Here is a 16,920-nt window from a genome sequence, read left to right as displayed (position 1 = left end):
AGTCACAAATGACCCACAGACCTTCTCCCAGGGGAGTGTGCCAATAATTTCGTGTCTGCAGTCGGCATTGAACGGAATGTGTTCACAGTCCTGTTTATATCGAGAGACTCATGCTCTGTTGTAAATAATTAGGTTAAAACTCTCTTCTCCCCAGCCACTCTCTGACTCTCTCTCATCAAAGAGCTCGGGTCTGAACAAATGAGAGACAGTATTTTACAGTCATTTTTGAAGCTGAGTGTGAGAGTTTATTTTATTGAACCCTTTTCTTGGAGGATATATCTGCTCCATAGAAATGGACAGATACAAGCATTCTAGAACTTACAAAGGGACCTAGAAGCAAATGGAGACCACTTTAGCAGCATCTCACTTATGTGTTATAGTCCAGGCTAGGGAGTGTGGAGAGGCAGGCATCCTTCTGGACGGGTCTGGGTTGTTGAATGGGCCCTGGCCCATCCCCTGGTGGGCCGTGACTGCATCGGGCCTAAATTTCTCCAGTCCAAGGAGGGTGTGGGTTTCCCCTCCTTTGATCAATTGCATTACCCTCTCACTTGCACGCTATCCAGGCTGCCGAAATAGAAGCTGAAAGGTGTTAGTTTGAACTAACACCTTTAGTTATGTTAGTTTGAACGTTGTTAGTTTGAACCGGTGTTCGGGGCACTTGCCGTGGGCCTCCCCTCTGCTAGCCACTCTCTGCCTTGCAGGCGGATTCCTCTAGAAGAAGTTCCGGAGGAGGAGGACAAGTGTGCGGCCTGGCTGCACAAACTCTACCAGGAGAAGGTCAGTGCTGGGGCCCAGCTCTGCGCCGTCCAAAGCTCCCTTCCAAGCAGCAGCTGTGGGTGCTGGGGCCTTTGGGAGTTTATAGAGGCGGCTGAACCTTTCTTGTGGGGGAGACTTCATGCTCCGGATAACAACCACCCCAGATAATAATAGTCAGTAGGGGCTAACACTCTACTTGGCAACAGGGAAAAGCGAAAAAGCGAAAGCGAAGTTGCTCAGTTGTGTCCGACTCTTTGCCACCCCATGGACTGTAGACTACGAGGTTCCTCCGTCCGTGGGATTCTCGAGGCAAGAACACTGGAGTGGGTTACCATTTCCTTCTCCAGGGGATCTTCCCGACCCAGGGATCAAACCCGGGTCTCCAGCGTTGCAAGTAGACGATTTTACCATCTGAGCCACCAGGGAAGCTCAGGCAACAGGGAAAAGAACTTGCAAAATACTTTTAAAAGTGGGCTTCAGAGAAAGAATGGAACTATGTTACGGGTGTAGTGGACAAAAAAAAAAAAGGGTCCAGGAGCTCTTGTCCATTTTCCTGCCACTGGTCCCAGGGCAGAATATTCTTGAGGGTACGGGTGTTCTCTACAGCAGCCATGGCTGAGTCCATAGTTAGGTAGCATGTCTGGTCCCAAAACATCACCAGCATAAGCAGGACAAAGGCCCACAAGGTTCAGCCGGGCCAGGTTTGAACTGTGCCGTGCCCACCCCATCACCCCTGCCCAGCCCCCGGCCGCCTGTCTGTGTCCAGCCTGCCGCCTCCCCCCGCCCCCGACAGCATCTCTGATCCCCCCATTCTCTCTCTGTCCTCTTAGCAAGGCCTCATCTTTCAGTGGTTTCCCCCACACAGACATGCACAGGGCAGAGGGAAACTTAATCACTATTGCACCGACTGCTCGCTCTAACGCAGGAGAAGTTTAGCCTCCACCTAGTGAGGGAAGCATTTTCAGGCACAGGAAAACGTCTTTTTGAATCCATCATCCATTTGGAACCCAAACCAGTTCGTTATCTAGAATCAGATACATTCCATAGGCCTCTGATTTCCTTTCACCAAAGTCTATGAATACGGGCTGGCTAATGTTCACGTTTTTTCCGTCCCACGGCTTAAGAGATGGTCACACAGAGCTTTAAGGGGGCCTGCGCTTCACTAAACAAGCATTTTAATCCTACCTTTGAGAGTGTGTTAGGATTTCGGTCTAAAAGACTCCCAAATCTCCACCATCAGATGGAAGAGATGCTCTTAGAAATGTGCTCGGTTTTTGGAATCCAGATCCTGGCGCTATATTCTCATGTTAGAAGTCGCGTCTGTGTTCCTAAGGACGAGCTTTTCCAGCAATGACTGTAGACACCCTCTCTCCGAGCCGCCTTTAGTCTCCTTTTGGGGGCATTTACAGCAGACCTGTCTGTTCTCCTCTCACGAACACTTAGGAGAGACTGGTTTGCCTGCCCCCAGAGCATGGAATTGCAGACTCCTGGGCCTCAGCCTCGGGGTCTTAGGGGCTTTGAGGGAGAACCAGAAACATGTGTCTCTGGGATGCTGTTGGCGATGTCGATGGGCTGAGGGCCCGAGGGTGGAAACGCACTGCCTGACGCTTGTCAGCAGCGAGATGCTGAGTTTCCGACGTGCTGGCACCAGGCCTGGGCCCAGACAGAGGAACACAGGACAGCAGAAGCCCCTTCCCGCAGGTCTCCTGCACAAGGCAGCATTTTCCTTGTGCCGTTTTCTGCTTTAGTCATTTCAGTTCAGTTCAGTCGCTCAGTCGTGTCCAACTCTTTGCGACCTCATGAATCACAGCACGCCAGGCCTCCCTGTCCATCACCAACTCCCAGAGTCTACTCAAACTCATGTCCATCGAGTAGGTGATGCCATCCAACCATCTCATCCTCTGTCATCCCCTTCTCCTCCTGCCCTCAATCTTTCCCAGCATCAGGGTCTTTTCCAATGAGTCAGCTCTTCGCATGAGGTGGCCAAAGTATTGGAGTTTCAGCTTCAACATCATTCCTTCCAATGAACTCTGAGGACTGATCTCCTTTAGGAGTGACTGGTTGGATCTCCTTGCAGTCCAAGGGACTCTCAAGAGTTCTCCAACACCACAGTTCAAAAGCATCAATTCTTTGGCGCTCAGCTTTCTTCACAGTCCAACTCTCACATTCATACATGACCACAGGAAAAACCATAGCCTTGGCTAGACGGACCTTCGTTGGCAAAGTAATGTCTCTGCTTTTTAATATGCTGTCTAGGTTGGTCATAACTTTCCTTCCAAAGAGTAAGTGTCTTTTCATTTCATGGCTGCAATCACCATCTGCAGTGATTTTGGAGCCCCCAGAAATAAAGTCAGCCACTGTTTCCCCATCTACTTGCCATGAAGTGATGGGACCAGATGCCATGATCTTAGTTTTCTGAATGTTCAGCTTTAAGCCAGCTTTTTTACTCTTCTCTTTCACTTTCATCAAGAGGCTCTTAAGTTGTTCTTCACTTTCTGTCATAAGGGCGGTGTCATTTAGTGGTAGAAAAAAACCTGAAATTTGTGCTAAGAAAAGGCCTCAGAGCTGAATCCTTTCATAAAGAGCCACACACACAAACCTACAAACATGGCCTCCAAACCCCATTGAAGCAAAGCAGGTGTTTCTCCACTGGCAACAGACGTTCGCCTGTCTTTGTGCAAAGCGAGTCCACCGGGCTTTCCTCAGAGGCCCCCTTTTCTTCTTACGGTCTTGGATCCCCCTCCAAACTGTTTAGCATGAAGTGACGGTGGTCAGTTTGGAAGGAGTTCTCAAAAGGAGCATCTAGGTCAGAGCTCTCAAGCTCGTGATGAGGAAAGTAAGGTCCAGAAGACAAGGGAACAACAGGCATCTTCCAGCTCATTCATCAAAGCCAGAGGCTGGGGGGCTGGGGCCTGCCCCCACAAAGGCCTGGGACTGCAGCCCGTCTCCGGGGCGGTGAGCAGACCTTTGAGGCTGCCCTTTTCCCTTGAGGGCCAACCACTGACCAGTGAGAGAAGGTGGTCAGCGGTGCCTCCACGAGGAAACATGATCGAACTTCTGTGGTTTCCGTGTCAGCCTCGTTTTCTCAGGAGCCTGCGTGGGTCTGGGGCTTGACATGCTTAAAATCTCGGTGACCCACCACGTGGGGCCAAGGGGTGGGGACTTCTTTTTACCCTCACGTTTCCAGTGGACGGTGTCAAAAGACAATTCTGTTGACTCCAGGCTTGGGGTTTTAGGGGTGCAGCTCTCAGACTTAACAAAAAACGAAGGGGGCGGGCAGCCACGGACTCTGGGCCAACACTTTGTTCCAGCAGGGACGCCAATAAAGAGGAAGCTGCTTCTGCCATTTCAGCATTCTCTAAAACAGGAAGGTATCAGCTGTGCGAACAGGGCCATCCTTTAAGTGGGACAGATCTCACAGTTAGAAAATGTACATGTATTACATGTCAGCATTTGGGACACCCCACCCCGGCTGGGGGTTGGGGGTGGCACCAACTTTGAGAAGCATTGACCACCCTGGACTACTCTCCTTGGCAACCCACGGCTGGCTCCCAAGTGAATGCCACCATTTACCCGTGATGCTAGACCCTTCGCTCCCCAGAGCCTTCAGGGTTTCTCATTTGTGTGGTTTGTAACTTTTCATCTCTAATTGAAAGTGCTTCTCTGGGTTATAGTTTGAAGTTTGTGGAAAGGATTAGCAGTTTGCCATTCATGGTGCTTCCCGGGTGGTTCAGTGGTAAAGAATTTGCCTGCAATGCAGGAGCCATGGATTCGATCCCTGGGTCTAGGAAGATCCCCTAGAGAAGGGAATAGCTACCCACTCCAGTATTCTTGCCTGGGAGATCCCATGGACAGAGGAGACCAGTGGGCTAGAGTCTCTGGGGATGCAGAGAGTCGGACACGACTGAGCGACTAAACAACAGCTGTGCCAATTAAGGCACGGGCGAAGGAGGCAACGCTGTGAGGGGCTCTGTGGGTGTTCCCCGGGTCCCCGAGGCTAAGGGCAGTCTGAGTCGGTGCAGAGCTGGGGGCACAGGGCAGGGAGCCGGCGGGAGGGGCTTTGTCTGGAGCACTGGCCTTCGGGAACTGGAATTACGTGGTTTTCAAGCTGCCGCTGGGTGTTCCACTGTCACAGAGGGCGTCACTCCTCAGAAGGGTGGCAGGCCTGGCCCCACAGCACCGTCCTCTGCAAACGCCACTTTCCCCGGCCTGAGCCCTGGCTGGCGCCTGGGGGAGCTGTTCCCAGAAGCCTCCCCCCGCCCACCCCCCAGCCCTCTGCGTCCCACTTTCTTTTTCCTCCCCTTTTCCTCCCTTTCTACCCCAGGGTCATAAGAGAAAATTTCTTTTGCCGAGTGAACGCTGGCAAGGCCCGCTTAGTCCAACTGTACGTGGGCGCCCAGCCTCCATGCCCTCCTGGCCCGTGCGTTGGTGGCAGCTGCTCTCAGTGTAGCCTTGGGGCCCTTGTCCTCCGCCAGCAGGCTCTCCTGCTCCTACAGACTTTGGGGTTGATGTTTCTTTCTAGGAATCAGCTCCCACTTCCGGTGTATAATGTGCCAGAGGATGGTAAGACGCGGAGACCAAAAATGGAGGCACCATTAACCGTCTCCTCCCTGCTGGGTGGACTTTATTACAAAAGAAATAACACAGCCCAGAGAGGGCTGCGGAGCTGACATCTGGCCCCGAGCCAGGCATCCGCGTCTTACCTGACATGGTCACAGGGACACAGCCCGGGAGGCTGGCGGGAGTCACAGGGACACGGGAACAGTGGGGTCTTGGGTGAGGTTTGGTTTTCTAATTGAACCAGAGGAAAAAACTCTCAATATGAATTCTGAATCTTGCTGACTCCTAAGAAAGGGAGTGCCTTCTCCTCTTGTTAGAGGTACACAGGAAAAAATCCTGGCTTAGCAGGTGTCTTAGTGGAAATGAGAAGGAAAAGGCATCCCCGGTTCCCCACTGTGACATCACAGTGCATGCTAAGGTGCTCAGTCGTGTCCGACTCTGCCACCCCATGGACTGTGCCCTGCCAGGCTCCTGTGTCCATGGGATTCTCCAGGCAAGAGTGGGTTGCCATGCCCTTCTCCAGGGGATCTTCCCAACCCAGGGATCTTACCCAGTACTCTTACATCTCCTGCCTGGGCAGGCGGGTTCTTTACCGTTACTGCCACCAGGGAAGCCCAACATTATTACAATAGAAAAGCACGATCAAGGCTATTGAAGGAAAAAATTCGAGAAAAGGAAACTCACCCATTTTTTAAAAGGGTGAATTTTATGATATGTAAATGTACCCCAGTAAAGCTTTTGCTTTTCTTTTTTAAGGCACAGAAGTACCATTTCCTGTCTTAGTCCAGGCAGGCCTCTAAAACAAAGTGCCAGAGGCTGGGTGGCTTGTAAACAGCAGAAACTTCTTCCCCACAGTTCTGGAGGTTGGATGTTGAGTTCAGGATGAGGGTGCCCGCGTGGGCGGACTCTGGTCCTAGCCGTCGTCCACGTTGCTGCGTCCTTACGGTTGAGGGGCGAGACGGCTCTCTGGGGGTCTCTTTCATAATCGCATTCACGGGGACTCCACTCTCATGACCTGTAACACCCTGCAAGGCCCCTCCTTCTCATACCTTCATCTTGGGGTTAAGGTTTCAGCATGGAATTCAGGGAGACAGGCGCAGACTTCCAGCCCACTGCAGCCTTGTTACCAGGCTTCACCGCGATGAGAAAAACCACCCAATTCTGGCAAGAAGTGGAACCAGAGGCCCTGGCAAGTTAGGTACCATCCTGTGGGGCATCCACACGTCACTGTCACTTCCAAGGAAGTCCTCCGCTTAGCGGACTGGCTGTGGCTCCCTCACCTCCTTTGTTCGTTGGTGCTGGGTCTGCCTTGCTGTGCTACTGCACACGGCCTCTCCTGCCGCAAGCCAGAGAGCTGCTCTTTATTGTGATGCGTGGGCTTCTCCTGTGAGGCAGGGGCCTTAGGGCGCACAGGCTTCAAGAGTGGCTGCACACGGCTTGGTTGCTCAGTGGCCTGTGGCATCTTCCCAGGCCGGGGGTCAAATTCATGCATTGGCAGGGAGGCCCCTATCCGCTGTGCCACCGGAGAAGCCCTCCTTTACCTCTTGAGGGTGGGACACTCCACACACGGTCCAGTCTATTTACAATTGCTTGATCATGTGCTTTTCTTGAGACCCTCCTGACTTGCCCCCACCCTCCAGGAGACCCAGGAGGGAAGTTGAGGAGGGGCAGGAGTTTGGGGGGGCGGGCGGGAGCCGCCATGCAGAGCCCCTGAACTGCCCAAGAAGGGCCAGAGGCTCTCCTTCCAAAGCGGCCCATCTGAGGATTCATTCGGAACATGGCATCGTCCAGTACATCTTGGTTGGGGAAGAAGACGAGTATGGCCAACTTTAGACATCTCTTTCTCAAGTGGATAAAAGCTTAGCACTTAATTTTGGTTTAGCATCAAAATTCAGCACTTAAGGTAGAGGGTTCGGGTGCATGGACGCTCATTTCTCCAGAAAACTCAACTGCCTGGAGAACTGGGCCATAATGGGTGAGCCGGCCGTCTGGACCACTGATGCGCTTTGTTGGGCGAGCGCCCTGTCGGCCCTGGGATACTGTTAGGGTATTTGGGTTGAGCTGGGGAGACTCCCGTGGTCTTGCCTGGGCTGGGGAGGGTGGGACCCAGTGGGCCTGGGTTGGGGTGGCCGGCAATCAGCAGCCCTGTGCCCACAGGACGCCTTCCAGGAGGAGTACTCCCGCACGGGCACCTTCCCCGAGACGCCCGTGGTGCCCCCGCGGCGGCCCTGGACGCTTGTTAACTGGCTCTTCTGGGCCTCGATGCTCCTCTACCCCTTCTTTCGCTTCGTCGTCAACATGGTCAGCAGCGGCTCCTCCCTGACGCTTGCCAGCTTTGTTCTCGTCTTCTTTGTGGGTGAGTCCGGGCTGCCGGGGCCAGGGCTGGGGCCGGGTGGGAGCCTCTGGGGGCAGGGGAGGACGAGGCCCTGGAAGAGGGGAGCACCCCGATCAGAGTCCTGAATCCCGGGGTTGGAGGACTGCCTTGCCCCCTCCTGGTGCATGCACGGGGCCCTGTGCACACAGGGAGCCAGCCCCTCCAGGGACGAGCTCCTGGCCTCTGCAGAGGGCTTGTGTCACAATCGCTTCCTCCTCACCTGCAATAAAACCATTTCCTGGGTCCCAGCAGGAGGCGACAGAGGCTCTTTGCCATTCAGAGCAGGTCAGGACCTTTTAGGGGGAAGTCAGCATGGGTGCTTCTCCTTGGCTGGCTGCCGCGTGGAGATGGTCAGCTCAGTCCTTTGGCTCATCACTACGGGCGTCGTTTCAGAGGACTGCCGTTTCTCCACGGCCCACGCTTCCCTGGATACTGCTGCTTTTTGATGGCGGGGGCAGCCAGTTCCCGCTACACAGGCCGGGTCTGTGTACACAGGCCGGGTCTGGCTGGCCGTGTGTCCGGGGGCGGGGGGTGGGGGTGGGATGGGGTCGGGGTGAGCTGTGGTCTCCAGGCCCCACCGGAGGGGATGGGTCCCGCCTTGCACAGCAGCAGCAGGAAGGCAGCGCCCTCTGGAAGAGGCTGGGGCTCCCCGCAGGTGACGGCTGGAGACACAGGGCGCCTCCAGCTTTTGAGGAACCGACTACTCTCTCCCCAGACCTCAGCACCCTTGAGCCCTCATCTTGCCTCCCACTTCCCTGAATCACTGTTCCTTGGTCCTCTCACAAAGCCTTTTCACCTCTGGAGTCAGGTTCGCTCCACAACGCCATCAACTCCGCAGCACAAAGTTCTAATACTGGGGTAGGGGGCTGATGTTCGGAGCTGGCCCCAGGCTGAAGGCAGCCCGTTATAATGGACCCACGGGCTCCATGAGCCTCGTGGGCTGGGTGGACCCCTGTCCTCATCGGGTCCCTGGTCTGATAGTTCACAGACAGGATGCTGAGGCTCTGGAAACTCATGCATCGCGACTTGGGAGGTTTCGGCCACTCCTCCTCCATCCACTTTTTCACGCCTACTGCAGACTGTGCAGTCAGGCTGTGATGGGTGCCGGGCTCATCAAGGGGATTGAGGTAGATGTGGTCCCCGCACCCAAGGAGCTCACCACGTCTGTCCTCTCTGGAGGGAGCGTGTAAACCACAGCTCCTGCCTCCGTATCCTGTTTTTTAGCCTCTTGGTGGTTAAACTGGGCTCTTGCGTACATCCTACACTTCTTATCTCTTTGGGCCAAATCCCGGTGTCGGAGAAAAGGCAGGCAGGGACGCGGCTTGTCTGCTGCTCTGAAACTCGCACAAGAAGCTGTGTTGAGACAGGCTGGAAACTAAAATAGCTATTTGTCCAGGAACGCGCTTCCTTATGCTTTGCTGAAGGGTGCCTGTAAGCTGCTGCACCGTATTCACCGAAGAACCGTTTGTCCTAGGGAGGGGCACCGGGAGATACAGCTTAGCACATTCCGCTCACCTCCACTGTCCAAGGACTGAAACTCACCACACAGAACAGCCTGGCTCTGTTCTAACGTCTCTCAGGCCAGTTAGAACCCTGGCCCCATGCTCAAGGGCAGCTGTGAGGCAGGGATGGTGAAAAGCACCCCAGACCACCCAGCTCTCAGCTGAGGCTTGAGGTTCACAGAGCTCCCCCACTTTATTCCGTCAGGCAGGGCCCACCGGAGTCCCCACAGGCCTCTGACTTGCCCTTCCTGTTTCCGCAGCTTCCATGGGGGTCCGATGGATGATAGGCGTCACGGAAATTGACAAGGGCTCTGCCTACGGCAACATGGACAGCAAGCAGAAACATAGCGACTGACCCGGGATGTGTCACCACCTGAAGGGGACCTTGGGGGGACTGGTGGACGCCGCCATCACCCTGGGCGGGACCCAGTGATGAAGCTAGGGGAGCCCCTGCTGGGGAGGCAGGGGCTGCGGTCTCAGCGTCAGGTGGGGAGGAGGATGTACTTAAATCTTTCCCCCAGCACGCTTTAGTGGGCTTCGGGTCTCGTTCTTTCCATGTGTGAGTCTGTGTGAGTGCGTGTATGTGTGTGTTAAGAACATACGTGAGAATGAGGTATGCTGAGTGGGATCATTGCGAGGGTATCTGAGGTGCGGGGGGAGGGCAGAAATGGGGACCTCGGAGGGTGGGGGGTTCCCTGCCATCCTTTGGTGCTGAGTTTTCTGTTAACCCTGGCTCACTACAGAGTGAAAGACACTTTGGTAAGATGACTAAATTATGCCTCCAAAAAAACAAACAAAAATTAAACTGTTGGGCTTCTCTCTGGTGTGTGCACACAGCGCTGCCCTCCTTCCCTTCAGACCCCCCTTCCTGTATTTTGGAGTTCTGGACCGCAGAGCGCTCCCGAGCAGGGAGCTGGGAGCTGGGGGTGTGGAGGGCAGGCCAGGTGGCTGGAGGAGGTGGGTTCCCGGTGGCGGGAGCTTGTGAGACTCTGTGTGGAGACAGCAGGTGCCAGGAGGCTAGCCGGGCACACGTGCGGGGCCCAGGGACGCCCCAGAGGCAGCCCTGGTTCCCTGGGCCACCCTGAGGTGCAGTCCATCCAGCCTGAGTAGTGACGACGCACCCACTCCCTAAAGACCCTCCTCGAGGAGCAGACTCGTCTTGAACACTGAGATGACGGCTGGCAGTCCTGCAGGGATGTGAGAGATGGCTTGGCGTCCTCTGTTTATCCCCGTAGCAAGCAGACATTGGGTCCCCTAAAGCAGTGCAGGCTCATTTTTACTAGAGGGCCGTACACAGGAGCCCAGGTGCCCCTCTGTACAGGCTCGGACTCAGCGGCCGTGGGTACCCGGTCCCCGCCCCCCTCCTTGCTTCTGCCTTCCTTCTGGAAGCGCAGATTCCCCTGACTGGGAGGACCTTTCCTCCGTGGCACCTAAGGCCGCATTTGGAGTAACAGTCTGCGTACAGGGCTCCAGCAAACAGCTGCCAGCCGTCAGACGCCAGGTGCAAAAGAAGAGCGGAGAAAAGCAGTATTTCCAGAGGAGGACGATGCGAAACCCGACGCTACGTGACCTCAGGCTGAGACGCCGCCCCCGGCACCGGGTCCCCCGGATGCATGCACAGAGCGGGGGAAGGGCCGCTCCATGCCGCCCGGTCCTTCCTGCTGGTCTGCTGAAACTCTTTAACGGGATGAGCTGTCCCGTATAGACGGTGGCCAGATGCTCTGTAAAGGCTTACTCTGTTCTGAATCCCGTCCTGGGTTCGCTCTTAAGTCACAGAGTGCTCACCGGGCACAAGGGACGTTGCAAGAGGGTTTAAGAGGCGCTTTCTGCTTAAGGGAGGGCGGGGCACCACTGAGACAAGACCGCAGAGGTGAAAAGGGGACACTGGTGTGGTCGTGGGAAGGGAGGGTCCATGAGGCCATCAGGGTTGGCTCTTCCTGCTGTCCCGCAGGAGACCCCCGTGCCTTTCCCGCCCTGCGTCAGGCCACGCGCGGGGGTCGCAAGTGCAGCCTCCTCCAGGAGCCGAGATGCTCAGGCATGCACCTGCCACCCCCCACCTGGACCGGGCGGTCTTGCCCCGGGCCCTCCCAGCACCCTGGGAGACAAAGGAGAGCCGTTAAGGAACACCAGCCACCCTCCAGGCTGCACAGCTCAAACCCTGCAGCTCTTTCGCTCCAAAACCCTGTTTTCCCAACTGGAAAACGGGGGTGATAACACCCACCTCTTGGGTCGCCTCAAGGGTGAAATGAGGCCATACATGTGAACACACTTTAAGAACCCCACAGCACTGAACAAATAAGGATTAGAACAATTAGAAAGTTGTCTCCATGCTGCTGTGTCTCAACAAAATGCTCAGAAATTACCTTGGGGTGTCCAAAAATGTGTCATTTTTCTGTCATCTTCCCGTTCAGTAGCAGTAATCTGAGTCCTAATAGCGTTCACCCACGCCTTCTGCCTGGAACGTGAAAGGGACCCACAGGCATTTAACGTTCTCCTGAACTCGTCTCTGGGACCAAACACAAAACAACGAGCAAACGAACAAGGCTGCGGACAGTGCAGACCTCAGGGTCCGGGTCAGGGGAGGGCGGCAGAACATCCTCCCAGGGAAGGACCGACGGGCGCTCCTTCTGACACTGCCGTAGGACCAGAGTGTGCGGAGCCGGCAGGGACCCTGAACAGCGCTTCAGAGGCTCACTCTTCTGTGAGAGGGCATTCTGTCTGGCGGGACGGGGACCTGGCTATTCCTCCTCTCCGGTCCCATGATGGCAGAGACAGCCACGGAGAAACACATCACCCCTTCCCCAGTCCCTTAACCTGCATTCAGGGTCTCCCGGATGCCACGGCCTCTTCAGCAGGGAGCGGTGCTGGTTCCCAGGGCGTCACTTTTCTAAGAATTAAAAACCTGTGGGTGTGAAGCTGCCCCTCTCCCCGAGCAGTGGAGGACGGAGCGCAGGGTCACATCCTGTCTGACGTCTCCGTGGCGGCTGAGGTCGGCCTTGCTCAGCCTGCTCTGAGACCCGACGTGGAAGAGAAAATGCCAAGTTCGCTTCACGCTGGGTTGGCGCTGGGTCCTCCCGGGTGTTAGGAGCCACGTCCTAGGCCTGCAGCTTTGAGGCAGGGGGCACTGAATGCCCTTCTTCCAGGAAACCAAGCCCACAAAGGGACTTGATTTAAAAACCACCAAGCTTGTGAGATGAGTTTAAGGGAAGTGGACCATTCTGTGACTGAGGTGGAGAAAGCGTGGATGCACGTTCTGAGCTGGCCGATACCTCTTTACCGTTCGTCAAGGAAACACAGTTTGCCTTTTTCGTACGATCACACGGCAGTACTGGAATGTCCTTCTCTAAAGAGAGCCGAGTAAAAGCGGCTAAAGATACTTAAAGATTTTTAGATGTGCTTTTCTAATAGACACTAAATGGATCTGAAAGACAACGCTTGAGATGTACAGTCCAGCAACTGTCCAGCCGCAATGTAGAAACAGCTGTGACAGACACAGACAGGGCCCCAGCGGTTTCTGGTTTTCCTCCTAGAGAAGCGGAGCAGCGTCCTGGCTGGTCCCCAAGCCAAACAGATGAGGCTTTTCAGAGACTTTAAGAACTCACTTGTAACTGTGGACGGACATGGGAAGGCAGACTGGAGGGACCCGTTCCCCACTCACAAGAGGAGGTTCCGTCCAGCGTTTGTCTGTCGCGCTGCTGGGTCTGAGTGGGAGGAGCGCGTCCTCTGGGGTCCTGCGGGGGCTGCGGTTCCACCTGCAGCTGCCGACCTCCCCTCCTGCTCTGGGGATGTTCAGGAGGGCGGCCGCTGGCCTGACTGTCCCGCTGAGTGCGTGCCGGTCACTCAGGCTGACCTGTTCCGCGTCAGCGTCACCTCCTTCAGCAGCTGTGCTCCTGATGCCTTAACTGTGCAGCCCCTCCTGCTGTTTACAGAGCATCAGATTAAGCAGCTGACTCGCGCGCCCTGCCTCTAGGAGCCGCAGGTTACACACAGCTGGTTTTCCTCCACACGTGCAGGTGGGCAAGCCTCCCGGGGCTGGTCCCTCTGCCCCCCGAGATGACCCCCACCCTGCACAGAAAGCCGGGGGGCTCAGCTCTCAGCCAATCACCTGAGCCGCAGCGCGGACCCGGCAATGACGCGCGAGCAGGCATCCCAAGCTCTGAGGCTGCGTCTCCGCCGCCTGCATCCTTGGCATCGGTGTCTCAGAGCTTCTGACCACATTACACAGAAACCGAGTGCTGCAGACGCCCCTGGGCTTCCTGTCCCGCCTGCCACCCGCGCGTCCGGGGCAGTGGGCACCCCCCAGAGAGCAGGCTCAGCGCACAGTCCTGGATCTCTTGACCTGGGACAGCTGAGACCCACTCACAGCACCTGCCACCACCTGGTGTCTGTTGATGGCGCTCGGCTGTTGGAGATGACCATTCTTCTGGGCAGAAACAGCAGAATACCCAGCTTCACCTCAACAGCTAGTGTGCTGTCCCCTCTGCAGGGGGCAGGCCGGCTCCTGCCTCCTCCCTGTCTACTCCCCACCCCCCTGCAGTGCCACAGCGGGCAGCCAGTCACGAAGGGACACTGATGTAGAGGCTTTAATAACTGAATTTCAGTTGTCTCCTTTTGACTCCTTTCTCTAAAGTAAAAATAGAAACCTTTCTGGAGCACAGTGAAGCCAAAGTGAAATTGGTCACCACTGTGAATTTCAGTTATCAGTGGGGGGAAAAAAAGCAAAGGGTTTCTCCAGTAAAGGATAAGTAGCTACAAATGAGGCATTCCCCAGTCCCTGTACCTTGTCCTATTTTAATATTAGGGTTATGGATTAATTAAAAAACAATAATAAGCACTTACTTAAGACCTTTTCAGTATCTAGAAAATACCTCCTAGGACCGTGGGTGAAGCTCTTCACCCACCAAGATTCCTGCAATTTTTACCTTTGTTATTTTGTTACACAGTCTCGTTTCACATGTTGCAGTGACTGGAGAGTTTTGAAATTTCTAGCATCTATGTTCCCTTGAGTTTTAATGAAGTAAGTGGTATGAATGCAAAGTTTGGGATGCTGAAAAACAATCCGTTCAGAAGGTGGGTCAGAAACCACTAAGGCTGCACGTGTGAGGAAGTCACTCAAACAGGAATGATCTGAATGGACCAAGAAAAAAAAAATCACCTAATGTAGGAAAAGAAATGTGCTTCTAAAATTTATAACAGTTGACTCAAGAAGAGAACAAGTGGAGGATGAGATGGCAGGTCGCTGCAACATGTGACTAGAGGCCCACCTCAGAACAGAGGACTGGCGACCCTCTAACATTAAGTCAGGATGAGGCTGGGTACTTAGGAGGCTGCCAGGCTACAGGGAGGGCAAAGCAGTCCAAACAGCACAGACGTTTCCATCACAAACACCAACTGATCATCTCAGTAGATGCAGAAAGAACATCAGGCAAAGTCAAACATCTAGTCATGATAGCAACTCAATAAACCAGGAAAACAAGGAAGCATCTTCAACCTCATACATGGCATTTATGAAAAGCCCACAAGGAACACCATAAGATAAAAGAACGACTGTTGCCAGCTAAGGTCAAAATCATGACAAAAACATGATTCTCACCAGAGCAGATCTGTTTTCTGGCTGGGGGCTGGGGCGGGGGGCGGTGGGGGCCACAATTTAACAAGCTGATCCTAAAATTCTTAGGGAAACAGAAACGACCCAGAATAACCAAAACAATCTTGAGAAAGCAGAACAAAGTTGAAGAGCTCACACTTTCCAACTTCAAAACTTCCTTTACAAAGCTACATTAATCCAGACAGCGGGGTTCTACATAAGACAGCTGTGCAGATCAACGGAACAGAACTGAGAGTCCAGAGGTACACCCCTAGATTTGTGTTCAAGTGATTTCAACAAGGATGCCAAAACAATTCAACAGAGAAAAAGTCTTTTTAACAAATGAATGCAAGGTCTAATAAATATTGACATGCAGAAGGGTGAACTTGGACCTTTATCTGATATGATATATAAACATTAAAAACAGACTATCAAGCTAAATATGAGAGCCAAAACTATACAACTCTTAGAAGAAAATATAGGTATAAATACTTCATGACCTTGAATCAAGTCATGATATCAAGAGCACATGCAATAAAGAAGCAGGTTGTACACCAGACTTCAAAATTTAAGATTTCTATACTTTAAAAGAAACCATTAAAATGTGAAGAGATAAGCCACAGACTGTGGGATAAAACATTTGCAAGTCAAGTATCTGGGAAAGCATTTGTATCCAGAATGTATAAAAATCTCTCACAGCTTAGTAAGAAGACAAGTAACCCAAATCAAAATTGGGCAAAAATTCACATAGACACCTCACTAAAGAAGACAGATGAACAGCCAACACACACAAGAAACGCTCACCATGGTCAGACAAATGCGGACCAGAACCATAATGAGACACCACTTGACATATACCGGGATGGCTACTATAAAAAGACAGTATCAAGAGCTGGCAAGGGCTGGAAAAAGCTAGAACCTTCTGTGTTGCTGGTTGGGAATTTAAGCCAACACAGCAGCCACTCTGTCAGTTTGACAGATTGTTAAAAAATTGAACATGATTTACCCTCTGAGCCAGCAGTTCCACTCTCAAGAGAAATGAAAATACAGACCCACACCAAGACCTGTATGCAAATGTCCGGAGCAGCGTCATCTACCGCAACCAGAAAGTGAAAGCAGTCAATGAATAAATAAATCACGTGGTGATCCATACAATGGATCAACACTCAGCAATAAAAAGGGATGGTGCAATTAACACAATGCTACCACGTGCACACACCTTGGGATCGGGCTCGTGACAGGCCGACAGAGGAGCGCAGTCTGAAATCGCACTTACACTAAATGTCTAGAACAGGCTCATCTACAGAATCAGCTGGTGGCTCAGGGGCTGCCTACGGATGGGGAGGGCTGACTGCAAACGGGCATGAGCTTCCTTTTGGGGAAACGGAATTATTCTAAGGTGGATTATAATGATGGCTGTACCACTACGTACCTATGTTAAAAATCACTGAACTGTACACTTTAAACGTTATATAAATCATCCCTCCGATAGCTATTTTTAAAAAATGAAATTACAAATCATTCTGTTAGGCCAACTTTCTCAAGGACGTTAATTTCTGTGCTGAGGGGATCAGCGCCCTGGAGGGAAGGTGAAAACAGACAGAACGTCTTGAGCCAGCACTCGCCCAGAGCCAGCTGCCATGTGCCAGGAGTGCGTCAGATACCCTCTAGAAAGATTTCAGGAAGCTTTAAGGTCAATCTTTTAAAAAATTTAATAGCAAAAAGAAATAAAAGAACACCATCAACAACAGATAATTTGGGCTATTTTAAAAAACTAACTACTGAAATATTTACATTCTGAAAAAAGACGCTTTCTTGTCAAGATATTATTCAGCAGTATGTACACTGACCCGGAACCTATACATCTTGATTTAAAAATAAAACTGAGTCCCAACATGTGATAGCAAGGCTTGAACTTGTATCTACTCTGAACTTGCAGGGAACACCCAGAGCCTTGAAAGGGCCTCCGACATCCTTAGTGCTGTTTCATTTCTCTCCTGCTCTGCAGCGAGGCAACTCTAGAGCCTGAAGGCCTGACGGTGCCCGTTCTGTTGAGGGACACCGCAGTGACAAGGGCAGACCTCTGTACGGATAACGTGCTGGCTCTGAAGCTGAAAACCATTGAGAGACAATATAACAGC

General features: G+C 53.1%; 1 protein-coding gene across 7 annotated transcripts in view; it reads left to right on the top strand.

The window, feature by feature from the left end:
* AGPAT4 (1-acylglycerol-3-phosphate O-acyltransferase 4) overlaps positions 1-9,715 on the top strand; it is a 136,236-nt gene extending 126,521 nt beyond the window's left edge. For all 7 annotated transcript variants that reach the window (XR_015133420.1, XR_015133419.1, XM_086318609.1 and 4 more), the window contains exons 7-9: positions 702-777; positions 7,474-7,672; positions 9,453-9,715. Coding sequence is in view for 5 of the 7 variants with exons in the window: in XM_086318609.1 (XP_086174735.1) it covers positions 702-777; positions 7,474-7,672; positions 9,453-9,547 (370 nt within the window). In the remaining 2 variants the exon portion in view is untranslated. The remainder of the gene's footprint in view (positions 1-701; positions 778-7,473; positions 7,673-9,452) is intronic.
* Positions 9,716-16,920: the final 7,205 nt, after the last annotated feature.

Source organism: Bos grunniens, chromosome 9, assembly GCF_055505025.1.
Source record: "Bos grunniens cultivar Pamir isolate PY7600 chromosome 9, Bosgru_T2T1.0, whole genome shotgun sequence".
Taxonomy (NCBI): Eukaryota; Metazoa; Chordata; class Mammalia; order Artiodactyla; family Bovidae; genus Bos; species Bos grunniens.
The sequence above is the reverse complement of the archived record's forward strand: the minus strand, read 5'-3'. Positions and strand labels throughout refer to the sequence as shown.